This window comes from Sus scrofa, chromosome 14 (assembly GCF_000003025.6).
Source record: "Sus scrofa isolate TJ Tabasco breed Duroc chromosome 14, Sscrofa11.1, whole genome shotgun sequence".
In the NCBI taxonomy this organism is placed as follows: domain Eukaryota; kingdom Metazoa; phylum Chordata; class Mammalia; order Artiodactyla; family Suidae; genus Sus; species Sus scrofa.
Window position 1 is genome coordinate 33,270,421 of NC_010456.5, and position 17,302 is coordinate 33,287,722.

At 43.1% G+C, this 17,302-nt stretch overlaps 1 protein-coding gene across 5 annotated transcripts in view; it reads right to left on the minus strand.

The window, feature by feature from the left end:
* The window catches only part of TMEM233 (transmembrane protein 233), a 92,036-nt gene that overhangs the window by 46,847 nt on the left and 27,887 nt on the right, over window positions 1-17,302 (minus strand). Inside the window, exon 1 of one of the 5 annotated variants that reach the window (XM_021073559.1) lies at window positions 5,981-6,753. The exons of 1 other annotated variant lie outside the window; for it this stretch is intronic. In XM_021073559.1, coding sequence (XP_020929218.1) covers window positions 5,981-6,166 — 186 coding nt within the window. In that variant the 5' untranslated portion in view covers window positions 6,167-6,753. Of the gene's footprint in view, window positions 1-5,980; window positions 6,763-7,576; window positions 7,711-17,302 lie in introns of those variants that run through there. 3 more of the 5 variants (XM_021073561.1, XM_021073558.1, XM_021073560.1) reach the window with 3 other exon arrangements.

Consider the following 17,302-nt stretch of genomic DNA (forward strand, 5'->3'; position numbering starts at 1 on the left):
AGCAAGTCTCCCATCTTCTGTCAGGGTTGTTGAGGAAGTAGGTGCCTGTCCATAGGTCGCTCCATGATCTCTGAGTTGAACGACTTTTTTTTTTATGGCCACATATGCAGTATATGGAAATTCCTGGGCCAGGGATTGAATCTTGAGCCACAGCTGTGGTAATGCCGGATCCTTTAACCCACTGTGAAGGGCCAGGACTTGAACCTGTGCCTCCACAGCAACCTGAGCCACTGCAGTCAGATTCTTAACCCACTGTGCCACAGCAGGAACTCCAGTTTAATAACTTCTTAAACAGACTTCCAAAGATTCCTCCTTTGGAACTTCTACCCTTGCTCCTACCTTCAAAGATGATAACTTCAATTAGGACCTCTATAATAAAGAGTTTTGTGGGGCCAATTGGCTTTATTCTCATTGACTCCTTCTTCTGCATGATTTAAATGTCAGTGTTATCCACTGTGTAAAGTTAGTCGTCTCCCAACTAACCATTTTCTATCTTCTAAGATTTTTTGCTTCTCTTATCTCTTTTCCTATTCTCCTAATTTGTCCTTGGGTATACATTTTAAAAGCTATTTACTATTATTTTATTTTATGTGGTTTCAAACTGAGTGGCATATAAATGGGTGTGTTCAATATTCCATGCTTAACCAAAAGTCTTCCTTGTTTATTTATATATGTTTCAGTTTAGCATTAACATTTACCTTTAGGCTACAGCAATTATTTATTCTAGTGACATATTTACTAGTCATTCCTTTTATTTATTTAAAAAAAATTTTTTTTTGTCTTTTTGTCTTTTCTAGGGCTGCACCTGCAGCATATGGAGGTTCCCAGGCTAGGGGTCTAATCAAAGCTACAGCTGCCAGCCTATGCCAGAGCCACAGCAATGCAGGATCTGAGTCACATCTGCAACCTATACCACAGCTCATGGCAACGCCGGATCCTTAACCCACTGAGTGAGGCCACAACCTCATGGTTCCTACACAGATTCATTAACTACTGAGCCACAACGGGAACTTCTGCTTTTGTTTTAATCATATTTGCTACCTCAGTAAAAAGAGAAAAATTGCTACTGGAAAAGGCAATGGCTTGTATCCCTAAAATATATGCATCATCATCCTTACTGAATTCTTCCTCCTCCTCATCCTCATCAATACGTATGGAGCGCTAGCTGTATTTTAGGCAATGACATGAAGCCAATTAAACTTTACCTTTTAATCTCCACAATAGCACCTGAATTGGTACTGTCACAACCCTCATTTTACAGGGTTGAAAAATCAGGGCTCAGAGAGATTAAGACAGTTGCATGCAATCATCAATGCAGCAAATAACACAAAAGGATTTGAACCTCATTGGTTGCTATCTGGACAGATTCTATAGATGTGAAGGAGAATCTCTGTTGAAAGAAGGTTTATAATTCACCCAATTACAAGTCATCCATTGGCTATTCTGTATCCATACTCAGAATGACTGAATTGGCTCAACTATGCAAAATGACTATATCATAACATAATAAAAAATGGAGGCTTGGAGTTCCCATCGTGGCTCAGCAGCAACGATCCCAAATAGTATCCATAAGGATGAGAGTTTGATCCCTGACCTCGATCAGTGGGTAAGGATCTGGCGTTGCCATGAGCTGCAGTGTAGGTCACAGACATGGCTCGGATCTGGCATTGATGTGGCTGTGGCATAGGCTGGCAGCTGCAGGTCTGATTCCACCCCTAGTCTGCGAACTTCCATGTGCCACGGGTGCGGCCCTAAAAAAAAAAAAAAAGAAAAAAAAAAAGAACAACAAAAAAAGGAGGCTTGACATGGACTTGTTTCCAGTCTCTTGTGTCAGGTAGCAAATTCCAACTACAAAACAAAACAAAAAAAAAAAAAATGGTGACATCACCCTAAATTTTCAAACACTCCTGCAACTTGCCTGGAAACTTTTTTCTTCCAGATCCAGGAGGGAAGAGACCTCGTTGATCTTATTTACCACTTGATAGAGGTAAGGGAGTATACCAATGCCTGGAATAGAGCCTGGCATATAATAGGTGCTCGACAAACATTTGTCAAATGAACACTCTTTCTCCAGTGTGAAATCCATGGGGACAGTCTTTGAGATGGAATAAACAGAGACAGCCAGGGATGGGTAGGAGCATAATGAAAACTAGCCTTGGCTTTACTTTCTAAGCCATGTGCTCCTGTTCAGGGCTACCTATGGATGGAGGAGGGGGTGCCATTTTCAAATTCACATGTGCAGTATGGGTTAGCATTGGCCCAGTCAGGGAGAAATTCTTGAGATATGTGTCCCTGAATCTGAGTACAGGTTAAGAGCACTTTCAACAAATAGACTTTTGGTACTTGGGGAAGCAAAGACTCTCATGTCCCTGCCTCTGGCAATGCTTGACCCACCAATGTTCTGATACAACAAGCCACACTGTAAAAGTTCTCATCAGTGATGCACTGTCTCACAGCCACCAGGACCCCCTTAGTTCTGCATGGAGTGGTGGAAAGATCACAGATGCCCACAGCTTGAAGAACACTCTTCTCAAACATGTATTTTTCAAAGTAGTTTTGTTATTCCCTAGCACCTACTTCAACTTTGTAATTTTATAGAAGGCTTCTCAGGCTTGGTTTAATAAATACATTGATTGTTTTGCGATGGCTGTCTCTTTTTACAGTTCTGAGAATTCGTTATTTTGAGGCTTGTCAATATTTATATCAGTTTGCATTATCTCCCAGTGTTTTTTGATTGGGATGCTATTGATGTTAGGGATAGGTCAATTCTTCATTGGGGGAGGGGTCTCCAGCACTGCAGAATATTAATAGTCTTAGCTTTCCTCTGCAAATGCCAGTAGTGCCTCCAAATCACTGACATACCACAGACGCTCCCCAATACTTCCAGATGCCTCCATGGGGAGTAGGACCACTCCCAACAATGCTGTGCCTCAATTTATCACAGATTACAGATGAGTGAGATTTGCAAATAGCCAGGATTGAATATCACAAGGGAAAGTACACACTTGGCAGGTGGTCAGCCATCTTCTTCCTGTACACTCCTCCCTTTCCTCTTTATCCTTTGGACTCTGGAGTTTTTACTACGAAACTTGTCAAATCTGCACTATTTCAAAGGGAAAATACTTCCAGTACCTTAGAGGGAGTGCAATGGGGAGGGTGTATAAAGCTCTTTTTAGAATTTGGATTTCATTAATTTGATGTTCTGTTTGTTTTCATATGTGACACATGATGTTTCCATCTCTCTGACAATTATTGCCTGTACCTAGCACAAAGCTGGTGGTTTGACATGCTTTTATTCTGTTTTATACTTACAACAGTTTTGCACCACTTAAAACATTTTTCACATTCCCATTTTCTGGATGAAGAAATCAAGGCTTTAAAAAGGTATGAAAAATGGCCATACTCAACTTTCTGACCCCAGTGTCTATGGTCTGGCAATAAAATGGTCTCTTGCTATCAATCTAGTGAAAAAGTCTTGGGGAAGGGAATGGGGATGAGGGGGCCAGAGAAAGGTTTCTATTCAAAGCACATACAAATCTTCTCCCCCAGGACACAGCAAGTGGCATCATTAGTGTCCAACCTGTCATCACCAGCTGGAGTTTTAGCTCATCTCAGATCAATGGGGGTGGGGGGTGGGGGAATCTTTGTAGGTAGTTTTCTAATTGGCACTGGGAAAAGGATAAATTGGATGTCAACTCACTAATAAACCAGGATAGAGTGTGGGCACCAATAACAGCCAGAGTCTGCTGTTGCCTGGAGATCTTGGCTGTTGCATCTTCCCCTGCTTTGCTGCAAACCCCCCCCTTTCTCTCTCTTCCCCCCGCCCCCCGCCCCCGCCAAGACCGGATATCCTGGGAGAGGGAGGAAGGAAGGAAGGAAACTGGCTGGTTGGTCCTAAGGAACCTGATACAGTGGTTTCCGGGGCTCTAGCATGGGATAAAGCAGCAAGAGCAAACAGATACTGTGACCCATTAACACCATTCATTCCTTCCTTCATTCATACCTGCATTCATTTTGTAATGTTTCTTGGGTGTCTACTACCTGCCAGATTCTTTTCTAGGTGAAGAAATCGCAACAAAAAACAAGCAACAAATATCCCTACCCTTCCAGAGCTTATATTCTAATGAGGGGACACGGATGGTAAACATATTAATAAGTGAAATAACGTATGAGATGGAGATAAGTGCTTTGGGCAAAAAATATCTGGGAAGGGAGAACAGAGCTTGTGTGTTGGGGGTGGGAGAGGGAGTTGGATAGAGCTTGTGCGTGTATGGTAGGGGGAGTTGATTTTAAACAGTGATCAGAGATGCCCTCAGGAAGTGACATTTAAGTAAAGATCTAATAACCTCACCATGCTGGCACTGTTCCAAGCGTTCACATTTATCTCATTAGTTCTCCAACCCTCTGGCTATGATCACTCCCATTTTATAGATAAAGAGACTGAGATTAAGAGAGATCAGTGACTGCAGAGATTATACAGCCAGTATGTGGTGGAAATAGGATTTGAACCCAGGCAGTGGGAACCTCAGTGGTTGAACACTTGAATGTTGGTACAAAGGGGGTTTGGGAGAGGGCAAATGAGGTCTCTGTGTGCACCCAGGAAGTCAATCAGTGCACCCAGGGCATGTGTGGGCAGACTTGAAAGGGGGCAGTGGGCCGATGGCTCTTCATCTTTACTGAGCTGCATTGGGACTCTCAGTGTCTGTGGCTGGGGAGTTCCGTCAGCAAGGTGGGTGGGGGAGGGAGCTCACTGCAAGGGTTGTCCCGGGACAGAGCCAGGCCAGCTGCTCCAGTCAATAAGGCCAGGACCTCATGGGCACTCCTGCACTCCTGGTGGAGTTCGCAGCAACTGAAGAGGGCCATGGAGGTGAGCTCCGGAAGGCCAGACTGGAAGCACAGCTGCCTCTACTAGAGAAACAGCGGTGCAGAGGAGCCCAGCGCACAAAGGGCTCAGGGAGCTGCACACTGCAGGGATCGCGGGAGTCCCCAGTGCATTCCGGGAGCGCCCTGGGTGTAGAACCCAGTGGTGGAGTGGTGCGCGGGAGCCCTTGGGGGATGTCAAGAGAGGCAAGGTTAGGGTGCCTGCGCAGCAAACGAGAGAGGACTACGACTTGTTGGGACAGAAAGAATAAAAGGCGAGCCCGCATACTGCCAGTGAGAGGGGCACAGGAGGCACCCAAGAAAGGTCTGGAGAGAGCAATCTCACTGGAAAGAGGAGCCAAAGAGAGCCAAGAAGAGAGAGCTGCATAAGAAGAAGCACAAAGTAACTGCTGCCCCAAAGAGAACGTGCTAAAGTGTGGGATGAGGGGTCCCTTGGGGATCCTCCGAGAGTGTCAGACACAGCGCTCTGGGCGCAGCAAAGAAAGGACTAAGAGCTGAAAGACAGTGCCACGGACAGGAGGCAAGGAGGGGCACAGAACTCGGACGCTCGACAATGGGGTGTGCTTTTGCCTGCTAGGGCGGTGTGCTTTGAGGCTCTAGAAAAGCGGGTTGAGAAGAACTGGATGAGCGCCCTGGGAAGGAGGCCGGGAGAGAAGTCCTAAAGTCCAAGGAAGAACTTTCCCGGGTGGGAGAGCATGCACCAGGGGCGCTGGAAGGAAGGAAATCCTGCCTGGGGGAGGCTAAGTCTGGGCTCTGAACGCCACAAGGGGCAGGGAGAAGACGCTGATGGTTGGGGTGGGGTGGGGGGCGGGGAGACAAGGGAGGCCGGGAAGAGCCCGAGAAAGGTGAGGAAGCGGTGCAGGGTGGAGAGTGCACCGGGTAGTGAGGAAGCGGGGCAGGGTGGAGAGTGCACCGGGTAGTGAGGAAGCGGTGCAGGGTGGAGAGTGCACCGGGTAGTGAGGAAGCGGTGCAGGGTGGAGAGTGCACCGGGTAGTGAGGAAGCGGTGCAGGGTGGAGAGTGCTCGGAGTCCCCAGGAGGAGATCAACGCCGCCGCCTAGGTCTCCCCTCCCTAGTCGCTTCGGATCCTAATTTACTCACCATGATGGAGAAAACTAAAGCCACGATGTTGATGGGGTACGCGGGACAAAAACACGAGACAATGGTGAGCCACAGGTAGTTCCTGGGCATGGGCACATCCTCCTCGGTCTTGTCATCCTCAGTGTTGGCCTCGGGACTGCTGTCCAAAGCCCTCTTGAAGTCTGAGCCGGGAGCGTACTGAGACATGGGCGAGGCCGGCGGCGCAGGGAGGGCAGAGGAGCGCAGTCTGCACGGTCCCAACTCCGGCCGCCGGCTCCTGGCGAGCCTCTGAAAAGCTAGCAGCGCTGGGCTCCAGGGAGATGTAACCTCACCCCTCCTGCGCCCTCCATTTGCACCAGGGCTCAGGGACCCAGGCCAAGAGTCAGCACAGGAGGGAGGGAGTGAGTGGGGGAAGCAGTGGAGGAGAAAGAGAGTCGGCCAGCCTGAGAAACAGAGGAAAGGCGCTCCTTGACCACACACCCAGATACCATCAAGCCAGACAGACTCAAACTGAAGAGTCCAAAAAGGAGGCTCAGGGAAGGGAAAGCAAAGACCCCTTACAATGCAAACTGGCTCACCTGCGGGCTGAAGCTGACCAGCTCATCTTTTTAAGCAGCTGATTTGAATCCATTCAGTGTAACAGTAGGCGACCCATGTCTATCCAATTGACCACCCAACCCCACCCAGGTGGTAAGAAACTTACTACTTCCTCTTGACTTCAACGATTTGCTCGCCTGCCCCAACCTTCTTGTAAGATTTTGAACACTGAGCCCCAGTAATTTCTCTTCCCCAACAGTTGGGCAGGGAACAAGATGCTCAGCTTTGGGCCCAACCCTTCACACACACTGCACGGAGGCGGGGATGGGGGGGGGGGGCTCTGGCGCCTGGAGTGGAGTATGGACAGGACTGTGGGCACCACTTAGGGTCTGCCTGGGTGCCCTCAACTTTCTCTTAAGTGTGGAAACTAGGAGTCCTCCTCTCTACTTTTCCACCTATAGGAGAGAGAAGCAGGTAAACCTAACTAATGTAGACAACCCTGGTAGATAACTGAGATAGGGAGAAGAGTGAAGGGTCCATTTGGGGGACCAGGGTGAGGATAGCAAGTGCATCAATATTTAAGCAATTCACAAAAAATGGTATGGACCAGAACTGGGGCTCCAAACACAGACAGAGCTGGGAAATTGTTATATATGAGTTGAATGATTTCAGGAAAACTCCTTCACTTTGCTGAGCTCCAGTTTCTTCATCCAAAAAAAGTAGAATTATAAGAGTGCTTGCCTCATAAGGACATTATAAAGACTATATAAGATCGCATATCAAGCTGGGTGATTCTAAGTGCTAAACAAATGTTAGCTATTATTAGGGTGGTATTCCCCCCCCCCCACCGCCCCCAGTATATTCATTACACAGTAAACCCAATATCCACTGTTGCAAATATTTCACAAAAAAATTCAGAGAGTCTGAGTTGGCAGGATGAGAAAGCAATGCAAGTAATTTTAGTATGCACAGTCTCAACAACAGTTGCTCACACCACCACATGTAGAAATGAGAGGAGGAAGTATTACGTATCTGCTTGGCTTTCTCAGAACATGAATTGATTGTCTGGGATGTTCTTACCGTCTCCTGGGCCATATTGATTTGGTTGTCTGCCTCCCTCATTGGACCGCAAACTCCCAGAGAGAGGGACCTGTCTTGCTTATCTTCGTGTCAGCCCTTGGCATAGCAGCTGGTATTGTGCTTAGCATAGCCTGCTGAGTGAACATATAAAGTTGGAACAGTCCCTTCTCCACCATGCCTTCTCCCCCATTTTGGTTGGTTAATTAAAGTGGGAATAAACCAAAGAATTAGATTCATTTACTGAGTTCTCAACCAAACCTTCACCTTGGCTGTTCCCTCTGCCTGGAATGGTGAACCTCCAGAATGCCAGGTGTCAACTGAAACGTCATGTCCCCAGAGAGAAAGAGAGATAAGAAAGAGCTTTCTTTAGATTTATCAAGTATAGGTCCCCATAATTATTAAATATTTTACTAACTTTTTTTTTTTTGGTGACATGTATCACTATTGTTACTTATTTACTTGTTTGCTGTCTATTCTTTCTTGAGACTATAAGCCCTGGAGCTTGCTCAGAGCTGTATCTCCAGCACTCAGAACTGTCCTGGCACATACTAGGAATGCAAGAAGCATTTTTTAAATGAATGAATAAGAATTACCTGGGAGTACTGAAAAATTACTTCCGGATCTGGACCAAGACCTACTTGAATTAGAACTTCCCAGGGTGGCACCCCAGAAGGCTGTATTTTTAATACCTGAGAAATCCGCATTTTTAAACACTCTCCAGGGATTTTGATGTAACCAAACATTTTCTCAAATCCAATATGGTCTCTAGTTCTCAGGATACAGGTCTGGATCTTTAGTTTGGAGGTCCCCTTTGGTGCCTCCAACTCAGCATGTCAAAGGTGAAAATGTCTTCCCTAAGAACTGGCTTCTCAAGGCTTGGTTCTTGGCTAAAGGGTCCTGCTTATTTCTCTAACCTCCTCTCCACCCAATCTTTCTTCCAATTACTAGGCCTTTTTTCTTTTTTCTTTTCTTTTTTCAAGTAATACACCTAGCCCTTTCCTATCCCAACATCATGCACTTGCTCCTCCTTTGTCCTGGAGATGCATCCCTTCCTCTCTTCATCTTCTGGGTTCTTTTCAGCTTTTAGGACTCATCACCTCATGTGACCTCTGCAGAAAGTCCTTTCCTGACCATCATATCTAAAGCAGGCTTCTACAATCTTATTCTCTATCCTATTACCCTGTTTATTTCCTTTATCACCGTTATCACAACCAAAAATTGCCTTATTTGATTATTGTCTGTTTCCCCCACTAGAAGGTAAATTCACAAAAGCAGATTTTTTTTTTCCCGTTTGGTTCACTATAGTGTCCCCCATGCTCAGTTCCTGGCCCTGAGTAGGTACTCAGTAGATCTTGGTTGACTTAATAAACCATGCATGTAGTCAACCAAGTTAGGAACTTGGGGACATCATTCTTCTCTTTCCTTCAGCCTCTACCTGAACAGTCATCAAATTTTACTGATTCCATCTCAAACATGACTCTTCATCCTCTTTTCCCATCCTCATGGCCAGCGTTCTAGTTACAGCTCTTACCAATAGTGAAAAGGCTCCAGTGGAGGCTATATGAGCCATATTTGTGATGTGATTCTGCGGAATTTAGTTGGTGTGACTCAGTCCAAGGATTGGGTACCAAATGGAATTTTGCTTTTTCAAGGTAATGAACTGCACCATCCACTCCAACCCACTTGTGTCATCCCAGGAAATACACAAAAAAGGGTTGTTGACCCAGCATAGCCTATCTCCTCTACCAGGAAAACTACTGTTCGACATTGGTCCAACACCCTGGAATCATCAGACATTTACTAAAAACCTACTCTGTGCACTCAATACATTCTCTAAATTCATTAACACATTTAATTACTACAGCATAATGTGTAAGGTAGGTGGAAAATTTTCCTTTTTACAGCTGAGGAAACCTAGGATCTGATAGGTAAAGGGTCTTGTGTAAGGTCTGATAGCTGAGTAGAGGTGCCAGGATTTGAACTATGTTGAAGATACTTGTTCATCTAGCAGGTTCACCCAAGAGTTAGATGGATATCTCTGAAGTGTGCTGGAGTTTTTATACTCTACTCAGGGAAGATGGATTAATAGCTTGTTGACTGTCTAAAATGTAGTAGTGAAACTTTGATCACTTGAAATATTTACAGTTAGATTGAAAAGAAAGTTCCCATACCAGAAAGTATAATGTATATGGCACTTATTCTTAAGGGATGCATTAGACCACTCAACAGGGGTTTCCAGCTCTAATTTCCTGAGCTTCACTAATTTTCTCTTGAGAGGTCAATTTATTGCTCTTGAATGAAACTTACTGGCTGATTGCTTAATAATGTAGCAATACCTTCCCTCTTTTAAAATGAGAAGAAAGTGACTTCCTAATGGCCAGTCTAGGAGGTGGGGAAAAGCTCACTGTAGCTTTCTAGATCCTGATGTAGCAACTTAACCCTTTTGACCTTTGAAAAAAGTTTTATTTCCAAATGTAAAAGTAACATATATTCATTCTAGGAAAGTTGGAAAATGAATAAAAGCATAAATAAGAAATATCACCTATATCCTACAAATCCAGTGTAGGATAAAACCACTATAAAATAAGGGCTACTTCCTTCTAGTCCTCTTTCCACATGTGTCTATATAGTATCACTCTTGACAGCCTTTGCAGATTTTCATTGCTTGCATAATTTCCTGTTCATGAGATGGATTATTATCTATATAAACATTCTCTGATCATTAGGTATTTAGATTATTTTTAGTTTGTTTCTGTTGCTAAACAAAACATGAAAAACACTGTGGTGGACAGCTTTTTACCCAGTTATCAGCATCTGTGATGATTTCTTTATGACTCATGATCTTACAGGGCAGATACCCACCTGTGAAGGGCAGAGAAAACTCAGATTTTTTTGTTTGAGAAATGATAAGACGTGTACCAAGTGGTAAAATTAAAATATAGGCCAAGGAAACAATCACAGATTCAATGGACTATAGAAATGCAATGATTCAAAGGAGATGAAAGGAGATGGATTTAAAGAACAGCTTCTCAATGCCAAACGGATCTCCAAATCTACAATATTCAAGAGGGTTATAGTGAATCTATGATTTTTGATGTTAGTTATATCTAGGATTCCATGATAGAAGGAGGGAGGGAGGGAGGGAGAGAGGGTAGGGAGAGAGAGACACTGAGAATCTGCTGATTTGTGCAAATGCAAGGGAAAGGTTCCAGATCTTCAGGAATGGTAAGAAGTTGAATGCATTTGCTGCCAAGTTTTGCATTAGTCTCAACTACCAGGCTTTAGTAGTCATAAAGTAACCGCTGTGGTCTCAGGGGCTTGCTACAAAAGAATAGCATCCTTTTGGCTAATATTATTAGAAAACCATTTACCTTTCCAGTTTCTAACATTTTTGATCCTCTCACAAAGGTAAGAAAAGAGCAAAACAGGAAAAAGGGAGTGTGAGGGGGAAATAGATTCGGTACAGTTACTTTTTTAAATCATAACTTTTAATGAAACCACTTGAAAATAGAGGAGCATAAAACACAAACACTGACTTAAAATTCAATCCTTTTCCCATTCATCCTCCATTGTACCAGGGAGCTATATTCACTCCATCATTTTTATTGCTGATTGGGTGATTATACATGTAGTATGTATGTATGTATGTATGTGTGTGTGTATACATACATACATAGGCACACACATACATGTGTGATATATATAATCAGTTGATAATATATAATAATGATAATGCTGTGTTGTGGACTATGCAACTTCTGGATGAACTTGTAATAAAAAAATTAATAAAGAAAAACATCAATTAAACTGAGTTGGGAGACCAGAAGTGGGAGCTCTCAAGCCCTGGATAGTAACAGAGCCAAACAGGAATTGAAAAGACATGGACGCTGTTGACTATGGCTCTCCCAGCTGCCTCTTGCCCCGTGGGGACTTGCATGGGGCTTGTCATGGTTGCAGACCCCGCACTGCAATTCTCTGCTGATCCTGAATAAATGCACCTTTGCTAGAGAAATATCTGACAGTCTATTCAGGTTAAGAAATTACTGATAATAATTAGCCAATATTATCAGAGTGATCATAAAATCAGAAAGAAACCGCCCATACCCAAACATACTAGCCACTGATACTCCCATGCTCCCTTCTAGTCCTTGAGTATATTCAGGTACATTTTCACACACTTGCAGTCATCCTATATACATATTTTTTAAAAAACCTTAAACTCTATACTAAACCTTTCCCAAGTTATGATCCTGTTGGGCTGCACCCTGCAGGCCTACAAGCCCCATATCCTTCAGATCAAAGAGCCCGGAGTCAGCAACAGAGACATCAATGGTTTAACAGATATGGGATCTTACATGTCTGAAGTGAGGTCCTGGAGCAATACCCCACCATGTGTGGCAGATGGCGGGTGGTCATAACTCCAAGGAGGGAGGGGAACTGACATCAGGCTGGCTTATCAGTTACCAGGGAAACTAGCAGAGGGGCCCACCCCTTTGATAAGCTATCACGGTGGAGATGTTCTGATCTAAAGGTATAGAAGAGTCACAAGCTCGGGTGGGGGCAAGTATGTAGGAAGGTCAGTCATGTAAGGAGGATGTAGGTGAAGCAGTCACTGGTCAAGCAGGGAACATTCGGAGAGCAAGAGAACAGCCATCTTGGGTGGCCTGATCATTCAGATCCTCTGCTGAATCATTTCTGGTGACTTTAATAATTTAATGATAATTGAACTTTTTCTCTTGTTTTGGTGCTCTGTCGCCCTTTGTGTGAAAAAGAAGGGTTTTTTTCCTACCCAGAAAATTACCTTGGCCTCAGTGGAGAAAATGGAGACATTCAAGGCAAGTCTTCCCTATGTGACTGCACCAGAGTCTCCTAAAGCAGAATCATTTCCAAGGAATCAGGACTGCAAACTACATTGGGTCTGAAGGCTGAAAGTTGACCTGTGGAATGGCAACCTGGAGTAGTGGGGTACTAGGGGTGCTCAATGAGCAGGCTTGGCCTGGAGAGAGGGTGTTAGGAAGACTGAAAATGACTGGACAAGGATGGCACTTATAATGTGGACTCAAGAGGGAGAACTGGGTGTCTGTGTCTGGAGTGTATCATTTGGTGCACCTGAGTTAAGGAGACCAGATGTTCTGGTTTTGTTAACCTGTATCATACTTTAAGTCTCCTTATTCTCTCAAAAAATATTTGAGAAGCTACTATATGTCAGGCACCATTTTAGGTGCTGGGGATATAATGGCAAACAAGAGAGCCACGACCCCTACTCTTATGGACTAACAAATAAGATCCTAACAGTTTGCAATGAAGGCAATAAAACAAGATAATGTGATAGTGACATGGGGGAGTGGAGTTTTTTTAAATTAATTTTTCAATTTAAAAATTATTATGTTGAGGCACAGTTGATTTACAATGTCATACTAATTTCAGGTGTTACAACATAGTGATTCAAAATATTGAGAGATTATACTCCATTTAGTTATTATAAAATACTGGCTATATTCCTTGTGTGGTATTATATATCCTTGTAGCTTATTTTATACACAGTAGTTTGTAACTCTTCGTTTCCTATCCCTATCTTGCCCCTCCCCCCTTCCCCCTCCCTATTGGTGATGACTAGTTTGTTCTATCTGTGAAGGGAACAGAGTACTCTAGATGGGGTTGCTGGAGAAGGGATGCTAGATACATTCTCTTGAACCCTAGAGCCACTCCCCACCCTCTTCGCTGACCTGGTAAATTATCTTGAATGTTCTATATCCAGCCCAAGCAAATACGGCTCACTGCTTGTTTTTACAAATAAAGTTTTATTGAAACACAACCACACTCTTTCATTTAGATACTGTCTATGGCATTTCTCATGCTACCATGTAAGAGGTGAGTAGTTGTGACAGAGATTTTTACGGTCCCTAATGCTGAGAAAATTACCATCTGGCCCTTTTTGGTTTTGGCTCTGCCTGCAGCATGTGGCAGTTCCTGGGCCAGGGACTGAACCTGCACCACAGCAGTAACCAGAGCCACAACAGTGACAAGGCCAGATCCTTAACCCACTGGAGCCACCAGGGAACTCCAGTCTGGCCCTTTATAGGGTAAGTTTGCCAACTCCCATTCCATATCAATAGGCTTCCTTGCCCTACGGTTTCAGATGGGTTTGGTCAAGAGGAAATTCTGACATTAGATCAGAGGGGGAGAAGAGAGTGATTTCGGGGTATTTTCCCCCCAGAGCTCCTTCCCTGCTTGAGCCTGGTTACCTTGAGCTGGTGAATCACTAGATTGAAGATTGCAACCCCATCTGGAGGCAGTCCTCTCCATGGAACTCTCCTTTGAGATTCCAGACAGCCCCTGCCTTCTTCTCTTCAGGTCTGAGATGGGTACCAACCCCTCTTTTGCTTCTGCAGTATTGCTCTGTGCTTCCCTACACCTTTGTAACTAGTCCTGCTTCTAGTGTTTTAATGTGAATGTGCCAAGTGAGGGGTGCTGAGTCCAAGACTGACTTAGAAGTTCTCCTTGCAGAGGTAACATATGAGTACAGAACTGATGGCTGAGGAGAAGCCAGACATTGGAACATTCCAGGCAATGGGAATGGCATGGGCAAAGGCCCTGAAGTAGACAAGAACTTAGGATGCTTAAGAAACAGAAAGGAAGCCAGTGAGGGTAGGAGAGGAAAATAGGGCCGGACTGAGTAGAACCTTTCCAACACTGGCAAGGAGTCTGGATTTTATTCTAAAATTTTATTCTAAGGACAACAGGAAACCACTTAAGCCAGATTCTGATGTGAGCTGATTAGCATTTTTGTGTGTTCATCACCTACTCACATTCTCACCAGAAATGGATAAAGATTTCTGTTATTACCTTACTTTCTAATTTTTACCAGTCTGATGGGAGTAGCAGCATCTTATTTTTTTAATGTATATTTCTTTGATTACTAGTGAGATTGGGTGTTTCTTCATTTATGTGTCAGCCACTCAGACTTTCCCATCTGCAAATTATCTGTCAATATTTTTTTCCAAATTTTTCTCTTGGCATTTACATATTTTCTAATTGATTTTAACAGTTTCTTTTATTTTCTAGATGTTATCCCTTTTCATTTTTATATATTGCAAGCACCTTCTCTCAGGCTACCATCTTCTTGTTAACTACGTGATTTTTTAAAAACAGGAATCCTTAATTTTTTTTTTTTTTTTGCTCTTTTTAGGGCCACACCCGTGGCATATGGAAGTTCCCAGGCTAGGAGTTGAATCAGAGCTGTAGTTGCTGGCCTACACCACAGCCACAGCAACACAGAATCTGTGCCATATCTGTGACCTATACCACAGCTCTCAGCAACGCCAATCCTTAACCCACTGAGCAAGGCCAGGAATCAAACTGCGTCCTCATGGATGCTAGTTAGATTTGTTTCCGCTGAGCCCCAATGGGAACTCCAGAATCCTTAATTTTTTTTTCTCTGCATCTACAGCATGTGGAAGTTCCCAAGTCAAGGATCAAACCTGCGCCATGACAGTGACTAAAATCACTGCAGTGACAACACTGGATCCTTAACCCACTGCACCACAAGAGAACACCCAGAATCCTTAATTTTGATGCTTAATTCAGAACTACCAGTTTCCTACTTGTTCTGAATTTTATTTAATGTCTTTCCCAATTTATAGGCTACAAAAATATTCTTGGACAATTCTTATATTACATTTCTGGTTCCACATTTGACATCAAGTCCTCAAGGAATATGGAAATCACCTTTGTATAGATATAGATAAGGCTCTGCATTAGTTCTTGTCTAAAAAGTGAGCTAGTTTCCCCATATAATTTATGATTAAGGATTTGTTTTATCCTACACTAGTTCTTTGTGGTTTTTATTGATATGAGTTTGTATGATGTAGTAAAATCTGATAGGGTGAACCCCTTTCATTATTTTTATTTGCAAAATTGGCTTGTCCAAATAACATTCACTTTTTTTTTTTTCTTTTTAGGGATGCACCTGTGGCATATGGAAGCTCCTGGGGCAGGGGCTGAATCAAACCTGCAGCTGTGCCACAGACACAGCAACACTGGATCAGAGCCACATCTTCAGCCTACACTGCAGCTTGCAGCAATACTGGATCCTTAACCCATTGATTGAGGCCAGGGATCAAATCCACATGCTCACAGAGAACGTTGAGTCCTTAACCTGCCGAGCCACGATCGGAACTCCCATACATACTTTTAAATAACTTTCCCAAAACACATACCTATAGGTTACCCGGATAGGGACAAAAAAGTATAACATCTCCAAGACTTCCCAATTTTATATTTACTTAGGACTTCTTTTATGTTTTATCATATTTTATAATTTTCTTCATAAAAGACTTCTATTTCTAGGCACATTACATTTTTGTTGCTAATTGAACAGGATATATTTTTTCCTGTTATATTTTCTCACTAGTTGCTGTTGTTAGGATATGGAAATTTTACTGATATTTTTATGTTGTTATTTTATGCAATTATCTACCTGAACTTTCTTATTGGCACTAATGATTTATCTATAAATTCTCTTGTATTTTCTCTATTATCAATCATAATGTTTGTAGATTTTCCTCTTTTTCTTTTTCTTTTTTTTGTCTTTTCTTGAGCCACACCCACGGCACATGGAGGTTCCCAGGCTAGGAGTCTAATCAGAGCTGTAGCTGTTGGCCTACGCCAGAGCCACAGAAACGCCAGATCCAAGCCTTGTCTGTGACCTACACCACAGCTCACAGCAACACCGGATCCTTAACCCACTGAGCGAGGCCAGGAATTGAACCCACAACCTCACGGTTCCTAGTCAGATTCATTAACCACTGAGACATGAAGGGAACTCTCTCCTCTCTTTTTCTTAAACATCACTTATTCTTATCTTACTGGAGTGGCTAAGATCTCATTTACAATTTTTAATTTAATTTTTTTTATTTTAAATTTTTTTGGTCTTTTTGCCTTTTCTAGGGCCGCTCCCGGGCAAATGGAGGTTCCCAGGCTAGGGGTCTAATCGGAGCTGTAGCCGCCAGCCTACACCACAGCCACAGCAACTCAGGATCCGAGCCATGTCTGCGACCTATATCACAGCTCATGGCAACGCCGGATCCTTAACCCACTGAGCAAGGCCAGGGATTGAACCCATAACCTAATGGTTCCTAGTCGGATTTGCAAACCACTGAGCCACGACAGGAACTCCTCATTTACAATTTTGATTATAATCAGCAGATGTTTCTGTTGTTGCTTTTCCCGACATTAATGGGAATGTGTCTAGAGTTTCTTCAATAAGTCTGTTGGTGTGGTAGTTTTTTAAAAAATGTTAATCAATTCTTTTTATGAAACTTATGTTTTATTAGAAATTTGAAGTATAACTTTACATGTTTACGTATCACTTAGGTTTGACCAAAACAGACTTCAGTAACCTAGGTAATTCAGACTGAGGTCTTATAATCAGTTGCTCTGATTTCATTTTTTAGACAGATATCTTTCATTGTGACAAAAGTTTTCAGTAGTGTATTAATTTTAACATCATTAATAAGCATTGGATTTCACTGAATTTTTTGCATGTATAAAGTTGACAATTCTATTATTTCTTGATTATTTCCTCATTTGCATTTTGTATTTCATTTTGGGATCTTTTATTAGATAAACTTTGAATCCCCTGGACTGTATCTTTGTCTCTTAGCAAAATACCATATTTTGTATCTACGTTTTTGGTCCTTATGTTCTGACTCTGAATTTCTTCTC